This window comes from Pseudopipra pipra, chromosome 3 (assembly GCF_036250125.1).
Source record: "Pseudopipra pipra isolate bDixPip1 chromosome 3, bDixPip1.hap1, whole genome shotgun sequence".
NCBI lineage: Eukaryota > Metazoa > Chordata > Aves > Passeriformes > Pipridae > Pseudopipra > Pseudopipra pipra.
Window position 1 is genome coordinate 60,238,792 of NC_087551.1, and position 10,306 is coordinate 60,249,097.

General features: G+C 43.6%; 1 protein-coding gene across 3 annotated transcripts in view; it reads right to left on the reverse strand.

The window, feature by feature from the left end:
- Positions 1–9,494, reverse strand: part of ENPP1 (ectonucleotide pyrophosphatase/phosphodiesterase 1) — a 53,266-nt gene extending 43,772 nt beyond the window's left edge. Inside the window, exon 1 of one of the 3 annotated variants that reach the window (XM_064649468.1) lies at positions 9,309–9,494. In XM_064649468.1, coding sequence (XP_064505538.1) covers positions 9,309–9,494 — 186 coding nt within the window. Of the gene's footprint in view, positions 1–8,673; positions 9,248–9,308 lie in introns of those variants that run through there. The other 2 variants (XM_064649469.1, XM_064649470.1) reach the window with 2 other exon arrangements.
- Positions 9,495–10,306: the final 812 nt, after the last annotated feature.

Sequence of the window (10,306 nt, forward strand, 5' to 3'; positions counted from 1 at the left end):
AAAAGTAAATATTGCACTTTCAAATATGATTTGTTTATTCAGCACAGCAGAATAAGAACACAGATCAAAGACCACCACGTATCATCCAGATGTGATATGAATTGCGTATTGGCAACCAGATATGAATGCATGGTTGCATAGAAAGAGAAAAAACTGCCAGTAATTATGCCAACTAAAAACTGTTTTCCAAACAAGCTGCACTTGACCCGTGAATAAAAGCAAAACTGAATATGAAAATATGGCCTTGAGCCATCTTCATGCCCTTCCTATTCCAAAAATCCCTTTTCAAGAATAAAGCTAAAGCTGCTTCAGTTTAGAGTACTGTCATGAGAGTTGTAACAAGAACAGTGTAAAAAGGGAGCTGCTTCTACTGGGTATGGATAATAATACCAAATATACCAAGTAAACCTATATTCAACTCCATTTTTCCAAGGCATATGCTGTTGTTACTGTTATAATGACAGCAACATTAACCTCCACATGAAGACACAGCGGCCTCAAAGAGCAAGCGAAGAACTTCTGTAAAACACTGTAAGAATATAAGGAGTGTCAAAAAATTGCACAACCACAAAGCAGTATGGGAAGAAGTTGAGACAAATTAGGTTTAATAGAATCATTTGGGTTGGAAAAAACCTTTAAGATCATCAAGTTCAACTGTTTCAGTTATTCACGATAGGTTTTTACTAAGCACACTGATATCAATTACAAACACATCTTCAGCCTTGAGTCCTTTGGCAATTTTCCCAAAATGAAGAGCAGGGCTGACAAAGAAGCCATTATTTATCTCTGCACCCTTTGAATACAGCCCCTCAAAAAAACAAAAATTTTGATGCTTCACAACACAGAAACATATTTGAGCCAGAAGAGGATTCAAGAACTGGCCCACTTACCAGAGATAAACAGAACAATGAAACACGCATGGTCACGCTTGATTATTGACTTTTGTTGAAGCAGCTTATAACAACATTATAGTTTTTGTTATTCTATGAACAACAAACAAACAACCTTTAACACAAACTTGTACCCCAATACTACCACATATTAGAAAGAATTTATATACATAGATTTGCCTATATGCCATTGAACAGCAGAACTGGATCAAGGTTCGTGCTCACCTGAGTTTCTTCAGAAATGCAAATATTTCATTATTTTTCTTAATAATTTCTAATACTGTCTCCAACATAAAAAACTCCTTATACCTTTCATGTTTTCAAAGCCTTTATTTTACTCTGCTCCTTCTTTCAGTTGGAAGCAACAGAAACATAGCTTCCACAGCGAGTTGACTCAGAACAATTCACTCTGTGTAATTCTACTGATATTAGTGGAAGGATGCAAAGGAAAATTTTTGAAGAGCAGGAATTGAAAGGAAGCTTTGCATAATTCTTCTATCTTTGGTCTTGCTTGAAAACTAAGTTTTAGCACAGTAACTAAGTTGTTCTGAGTTTAAGTTAATAATTAAAGCTAGAGAAATCCTATCCACTTGAATTAACATGTTCCTTATTATTTTAGTACCCAAGAGCCTTCTAGAAGTACATGGGAGTGTGTTCAGAACAAGAGCACACTCCCTTCTCCCAGAATTTTGGCTGCGTGTGCTTGGGGCCAGTTCTCCAATACTGGTTGAGCAATTGATAGAACTGTTTGGGAAACCCCAACCAGCCTTGAAGACAGTTCAACAAAAAGCTAGAGGAAGCCTCAGAAGAGTCATTCACCCTTGTTTTAGCCTGTTGCGCCTCTGTCTCTGTCTGAACTGTGTTACAGCCACACAGCAGTCAAGTCCATCCTGGCCAAGCATTCTATCGACCGTAATTCACAGGCCTTCCTTTTTTCACTTTGATCTGTCTCATCACTATATACTCATCTGGCAGTTTAGACTATTGGCTGAACCTGGTTAGCATCCTCAAACTTGCTGTGCTCACCTTGCTCACGTACAGTGAGACTGCCCCTTTACAATGAGGCCACAATGTGTCTGCCTTGTTGTCACTACTGGATACAGTTTTTCCTTCTCTTCCAGTGTGACCTGCCCTCAATTTGATGCCTGACAGGTAGACGAAGATTATTACTGCAAAATTAAAGAATGGTAACAGAAACCCTAAGGTGTGAATTGAGTAAGAGCTCTGAATGTTGGAGCAGGAGGTCTGAGCACGACACCAATCATGACCCCAGTCACTTCACTTGTTTTGCCTGAATGGACCAAAGGGCTGATCCTAGCACACTACAGGTTGACCAATCAGCAGGTATTCCACATTAAATTCCTAGGCACAACATGATTGTTTTCAGGCAGGCAACCAGCCAACAGCATTGAGAGAAGAAGCAGTCACCCATCTGGGTGTACTTCAGCCTGTTGCAAGCTTTACACTCCAGCTGGAGTCCAGGCAGCCAAAGGCATTCACACACACACTGCACTCCAAGAGGAGGTTTACCTAACCTTCACACTGTTTAGTCTATGCAGAAAGCCATACCTAAACTTAAAGTGAGCTGAGGTGTGCTTAGCCAATTCACAATCACCCCTTTGACTGTGCACCCAAATTCAACATAGTTCGGCAATAAAATTCAAACTGAGTTCTGAGTAAAGGCATAAACAAAGGTGGTCTCTACTCTCCTTTGTGAAGATTTTTATAGAAGTGGAATTTGGGGAAGATGTGGGGGTTTTGTTGTTGTTCGGTTGGGGTTGTTTTTTGTTTGGTTGGTGGAGTCTGCTGTTTTAGTTTGGGGGGGGGTTCTATACTTAAGAAAAACTGATCAAACAGAAAGGCTCAATTTTTGCAAGTGTTTCTTTGGACAAGATTTTTTACTTCATATCAGCTTCTATCATCTAGGATAGGATACACCAAGTAGCTCTGTGAAGTAAAGTGTAAATAAAACAAGAATACAAATTAACCCTGGAAGCCCCTCAGAGTTAAATGTCTAAATATTTCTTTATTTTTTACTGTCCAAGCAAGCAGCAGAGCAAGGTTATGATTTTTGTCTTCACTACTGAGAATGAAGGTACCCAGTTAAGGAACAATAAAGAAATTGAGGGTTTACAGTTACCTTTGTATAATGAGAATTATTTACAAAGTCTTCCTTGAAAAATTCATTGACTGAAAAGAAATATTAAAAGTTACAATGATTTTAAAATTCACTAAACCCCAAACTTTCTTTTGATGGTTTAAATTGAATAACAATGTCTTTTTGTTTTATAGTTACAACTGCATTCTAATTAATGCATTTAAGCAATATTAACAGCAAGTGCAATAAAAAAGGTTTTGTTAAATGTCAGTTTTTACTGTGTCTTCAGACTTAAAACCAAGTCACCATTGGAGCCAGAGAGCTGTAACATTGACAGAAGACAGCTGTAAGATACTCTTGTTTCCAAACATTGGAATACTTTCCTACAAAATTTTAAAATATTGGAGATTGACCAAGAACTGTTTTAATATTTCTAAACTGAAAGCGCCTCAAAGTCTATTTAAAATATGGCCATCCTGTCACTGTCATTTTTTACTTCATATTTCACCAAAGGATGCTTGATGACAAAAAAATTAAGTCACCTAACAGTCAGTCACTTTAATACTACTCCTAAGATGTGCGGTGTTTCTTGGAACACACAAATCCCATTTAAACTCAATCCAGCACTCTCATAGGAACAAGTAAATTTCAGCAAGGACCACTTTTCCCTACTGAAAAAAAAAAAAAAAGTCATATAAAGTAAAACAACACAAAAAAGGCTGAAATTGAATGATTTGCTGAGGGCCAAAAAAAGATTAGAGGAAAGACTGAACATGGCACCCAGGTCTCCCGAACTCAGATAACAATCAGTCCTTCAATCCAGTGCTTGCTTAAGAACTGACTGATACCCATAAAAGTACCCACACTAAAGTTGGTTGAAGTGAATAGCCGTGTTCCAAATCACAAGGTTTCGGCAAAAACACTTTCCTATCACTCTTTCTCCTCCTCACATAAATTACATTAATTCCTTAGTCTGTATGATAAGCAAAAAAGGAATATCTGTGAGACTGGAACCAACTTTCTACACAGTCCTTCCACCAGAAAACAAGACCACATTGCAGCAATGGCAATAGTTCATCTAGTAATCACACCTTTCTCAGGAGCCTGAACCTGAGAGCAGCACAGCCTTTTGAAAGGTCTGGGCCAATGCACTACTTCTCAACAAATTCAGGTAATTTCCCAACTGCTCAAATTGTTCTCCATCTTTCCTTCTCCAATAGCATGTGCAGAAGCGAAAGTAAGATAAATTTGTCAAGTATATCAAATAATACATACTTTGCATTTTTTTTTCCTGGAGAAAGAATACAGAAATGCATTATTAAAAAAAAAAAAAAAAAGTACTAACCTATACAAAAGTTTGGGCATCTTCAAACATATTTAGGAGAAAAACCATCAATATGAAAACAACCAAAGAGGCATGCAATCTTCCAGATACCTATGTAAGAAAAGGTTGTTTCCATACTATCTCTACGGAGGAATTAAAAACAAATCAAACAAAACTACAGCTGTCTACAAAGTCCTGGCATCCTGACCCATCTTTCCCTGCATGAGCAGAAAGTCAGCAGATATGGGTTATTTCAGAAGAAAGTGGTGAAAAACTTTTAGGACTCACATAGAATATCTTGACATCCAACAGATCTCTTTTCTATAGTTAAGACTCTCTCCTGACTGCAGCCATGGTAGATATCGACTGAGACAGCAGAAACTGTCTCATTTATGATAAATGAGGTTTATGATTCAGATCTTACACATTAGGCTTAACATAGCAACCAACAGACAACTGAAAACAGATTTACAGAATCATGAAGCAGATACTTCTTGAAACTCTGCTAAGGTACATGGAAAATACAGAGGTGATAAGTGACAGCCAACATGGCTTCACTAAGGGCAAATCATGCTTGACAAATATGGTGGCCTTCTACCATGGGGTCACAGCACTGGCAGATGAGGGAACAGCAACTTACATCGTCTACCAGGACTTGTGCAAAGCAGTTGGCACTGTTCTACATGACGTCCTTGTCTCTAAACTGGAGAGACATGGATTTGACAGCAGGACCAGTCAGTGGATAAGGAATTGGCTGGACGGTCACACTCATGAGTTATGCTCTGGGGTTTGATGTCCAAGTGGAGATCAGTGAGAAGTGGCCTTCTGCAGGATCTGTATTGGGACTAGTGTTAACATCTTTGTCAGTGACATGGACAAGTGGGTCTGAGTGCACTCTCAGTAATTTCGTCAAGGACACCATGCTGTGTGATGAGGTCAACACATTGAAGGGAAGGGATGCCATCCAGAGGGACCTGGACAGTCTTGAGAGGTAGGCCCATACAAAGGCCAACTGTGAGGTCCTGCACATGGATCAGGACCATCCCAGAACCAGTACAGGCTGGGCAGAGACTAGATGAAGAGAAGCCCTGACAAGAAAGACTTGGGGGCATTAGTGGACGAGAAGCTCAAAGTGACCTGGCACCCTCAGCTAGTCTGCAGATGACATGTAGCTGAGTTGGTGCAGTTGACACAACAGAAGGAAGGGTTGCCATCCAAAGAGACCTGGACAAGCTCAAGAAGGCGGCTGATGAGAACCTAATGAAGTTCAACAAGTGCAAGTTGCTACACCTGGGTAAGGACAATCTCAGAGATGAGTACAGACTGGAAGAAGGACTCATTAAGAGCAGCCTGCAAATAAGGACTTGGGGGTTTTCATAGATGAAAAGCTGGACATGAGCCATCAGCGTGTGCCTGCAGCCCAGAAGGCAAACCGCTGTATCAACAGAAACATGACCAGCAGGTCAAGGGAGGCAGTTCTGTCCCTCTACTCTACTCTTGTGAGATCCCACCTGAAGCACTGCATGCAGTTCTGGGGTCCTCAACATAAGAAGGGCATTGACCTGCTGTAGCAGGTTCAGAGGAGAGCCATAAAAATAATCAGAGAATTGGATCACCTCTTCTATGCAGACAGGTGGAGAGAGCTGGAGTTGTTCACTCTAGAGGAGAAAAGGCTCTTACAGCAGCCTTCCAGTACCTAAAGGGGCCTGCAAGAAAGATGCCTTTCTTACAAGGTCACATAGTGATAGAATGACTTTAAACTGAAAGAGGGCATGTTTAGATTAGATAGTAAGAAGAAATTCTTTACTCTGAGGATGGGAAGACAAAGAGATTGTCCAGAGAAGTTGTGAATGCCCTATCCCTGACAGTGTTCAAGGCCAGGTTGGATGGGGCTTTGAGCAACCCAGTCTAGTAAAGGTGTCCCTGCCACATAAAACACTAGCCTTAGGAAAAAGAAAAAAGACTGGACTGCCTTAATAAGAAAAGTACAAAGAAAAAATTTACAGACTTACAAACTATTTTAAGTGTATTCCTGTAGCATTTTTTAAAACTTCACATTTTATTATCTTTAAGCACTCTGAAATGCTTGAGTTACTCTTTAGAGTAACTACCTATGTCTCAGTTTGGACCTTACTTGAACTTTTTTTGGTAATTTTTTTTTCCTCAGGAACTCTCAAGCTGCAAAAACTCCTTAAAAATTTTTCTAACCACAGTGCTGGTTTAAATGAGCTTTCCAGTTCTGACAAAGGAAGTTTGAAACTGTAAAAAAGAAATGTTCTCTATGTTATTACTTTTCTTTCCTCTCAACATCTCAGCCGTTATACAGGCATGGAAAATTTTATTTTAATGGAATGAATGAATCAGACCAAAATGCAATGCCTGAAAGTTACTGGCAAGTGGGGATAAAAAGCCCTCAAACCTAAGCAAAGGCTACACTGCTCTTGGGCAGCAACATGCTGCTCAGTCACACAACAGCAGTGAGTGAGCCTGGAGAGACTACAGACAGCTCACTGGACTTTGATGGAAAAAGGTTTGAGCTCAAAAATCGGCAAGATAGTAAATGAAAAGGTGTGCTTCAGGTGCTTAGGGAAGCACCGTGGATTAGTAAATCCCTCCAGGCCTGTCCCACCATTCGTGAAATCCTCCCTATGCAGCAGCAACAGAAGAGTGACCTGCATGGTATGAAAACCTGCCACTGAACTTAAAGTTATGCCTGCCACAACAAACATTGCCAGAAGTGAGGGTGATTCTATACCACCTCCTTACCTACCTACACCCTCCCTCAACCAACGTCCATTCAGTAAACAACTAAGTACTACCATGTAACACAGAGGCTTCTGGAGCAACCAACAAAACATACCCGTAGAGTGCAAAGGGGACTATAACCTTTTGCACATGGGAACTCTGCAGTTGCTCTGTAATAGGGTAGGAGTGGCTTATAGACAGATGCTGGGAACATTGAGGTTGTGTTCACAAATTGCACAGACATCTACAGGTGACAGGCACAAGTAAAGGTAGAGCAGAATGTAGGCCAGTCTGTGCTTTCCAGAAAAATGGAAAGAGTAATTCAAGTATTCCCTAATGAGCAAAAATACATTCATCAGTTTTTACAAAAATTTCAACATAAACTTACCTGAAACCAGATTTTTTTTATCTACCCAAATAAAGGAAGCAATGGTGCATACAACTAGGGTACATGCAAGCAAAGGGGGTTTACCTACACCTAGACACTTTATTAGTTCCACATTACTATGCGAAACTATAAACAGCAAGCAGATAAGGCTACTGACTTGTTTCTTACATTGGAATATCATCACTGTTTTCTAAATTCATTGGCTTCCGAGAAAGAGCAAACTTGTATTTCCAGCTCCTGTTTTCTGCTTTCTAACACATTTAGGTTAAATATATTCCTGTCTTACTCAATCCAATATTCCCTGCAGTATTTAGAAAGGTTTTCAACTTCTCTCTGAATAGTCTACATTATCTCAGTGTTTACAATCACCAAAAAAAAAATACTGCATGGTCATTTACATTTACAAGTTTTAAATTATTTCTTATTAGGTGACACTTTAATCAGCATAGGATGAATCTTTTGCCAGTTCTCAGGCATTGGCTACAATTTGGAAAATAAGAACTTAATTCAGAAAAGTACCTGCAAACATTTTAACTTGTGCTCAACTCCAGTCTTTAAGTGGCTGTGTATCTCTAGTCATTTTGTTGTATTAGAGTCTAAAAAGCTCAGAGCAACAACATTATGTTTTGAATAGTATATCATTATTTTCCACTATTAGTATCTATTTCTAAGCCTGAAAAAAGCTGAGCTGTTTTTACCATCCAACCACAATGGCTTTTATGGCACAACCTTAACCTGCCCAGAAGACAACAAAGTAATGAAACAAGCTACAAACCACAAGCTTTATTAAAAACTCCTGCATAGAATCTACCATAGACTTTTACATGAATTCTCATATTTTTCTTATGACATTCTGAGTTATCACCCACTACATCAGGAAGTATGGCCAACATGTAATCACTATGATATGGGTGGATGGTTCATTTGAAACTGTAACCAGACTACAAAGCTATAGGTAAATCTGGAAAGGCACCTTGATCCTTGTGCTTTAATGTATTGAAAGAGGACTACTTATGGGTGCATATATACATATATATATATATGGGTAATAAAGTCTGCTGCAGTTCCACTAAAGCTTCCTTCCAAGAACACTACAGTTCCTTCACCTTGATAATGATTTTAGCCTCATAATGATCAGTCCAGGCAGTCTGGAAGGTCTTATTTTCTCAGCTCTACAGGGAAGATAATTATAATACAGCAGCGTGGCTAAAACGGGAAAGTGACCTACCTGCTAACAAAGGCTTTGGCCATTGGGGCCTCCAAACAAGGGCCAGAAGTGTCTTCAAGCAGTATTTGGATACAAACTTTCAACCCATGGTACCTCAAATTCAGTGAAAGGCAAGTTTTTACACTTCCTCCATCCTTTAGGCTCTTCAACTCTTTTTAGTTTTTCTAGCCATGTTTTCCTATTTTAACCTGGTTTTGTCTTCCCTGGCGTCCCCCCTACAGTGAAAACCACGTGATGGAAGACAGGACAACCATTAACAGCACAAAAGAATTGGAAATATTCGAACGCTGAGTCAAAAGAGTAAAATATATCAAGTGAAGAGTTACGAATCCCTCTTTCAGGTAGGTCGCTGTATACGCAAGTGCCACGCTCCTGCCCGAGGCTTACTCCCGAAGCGGGAGGAAAGGAACCGTCCCGCAGCGCTGCTGCCCGGGGCATCCCGAGGAGCCCGTGCTGCCGAAGGCGGTCTCCCTCTTCCGACACCGCCGGGAGGCTCTGAAGGCCCCGACATCTCCTGAAGCTCGGAGCGGGACGAAACACCTGTCCCAGCCGCGCCGCTCTTCACGCACCCGCCGGCGTGGTCAGACCGGGCACCGCCGCCCGCCCGCCCGGCCCCGCGGCGCCCCGGCCCCTACCAGAGACAGCACTTTGTAGGTGTTGGGGTCCTTGCTCTTGCCGCCCTGAGCTCTGTCCGGCTCCTCGGCCACCTCCATGGCCGGTAGCATGGGCACAGCCGCAGCCTGCAGCCCGCCGTCAGCCGCTGCGTTCCCGCCCAGGTGGTCTTCGTGGCTCTTCCCCACCTGCTGCCCGTTCCCCTGCATGGTCCCCGCAGCTCTGCCCTCCGCCCGCCCGGACACGGCTATTAATAGCGGCTCGGTCCCGCCCCACCCCGCCTGGGAGCGCGGCCGTCGGCGGCCCCTGCTCCTCCGCCGGCCGCAGCGCAGACGGAGCGGGATGCTCCCCTACTTCCTTCCCTGCCTTCCCGCCCCGCTCGGTCACTCCCCCTCGGCCTTTCCGCCCCCTCCCTCCAGGTGAGGGCGGGCCGCGGCCGCCCCTCCCTGCGGGCAGGGCAGGGCAAGGAGGCGGTGCGGGGCCGGAGGACATCACGCTGCTTCGAAATAGCGTCCGGGGGAGGGCGCTGGGCCGTGTTTACGAGGGAGCGCGGAGCAAGTTTCCGCTGCCCGACCCCCGGCGCGGGAAGCGGGTGGAGGCGGTGGCGGAGCTTTCCCCGCAGCCGCCCAGTGGTGGTGGCACAGGTGTGCGCGGGGGCGGACATGCCGCTCCCGGCGCTGACATGCCGCTCCCGGCGCTGCTCCCGATCCGGGGTGCTGCCGGAGGCACGCAGCCAGCCCCCGGTGCGCGTTTGCACCCAGAGCGCTGCCAGGTTCTGGTCCCCTTCGCAGGCTGACGGTGCTTTCCTCCCTGCAGTTATCGCCCTTTCCCGAGGAGGTTTTCCCCTCCCGTCCACAAGTGCCCGCGGGGCGCCCACGGAAATCCCCCACGCAGGGCATCGGGCTAGCTGGGTGCCCGCACAACCGGGGCGCAGCTCGGCAGGCGGCTTCATCGCCCGCCCAGGGGACATTGCTTCTCCTTTGGGGTGACTTGGGCGTAACGCCCCCAGGCCGGGCCGTGC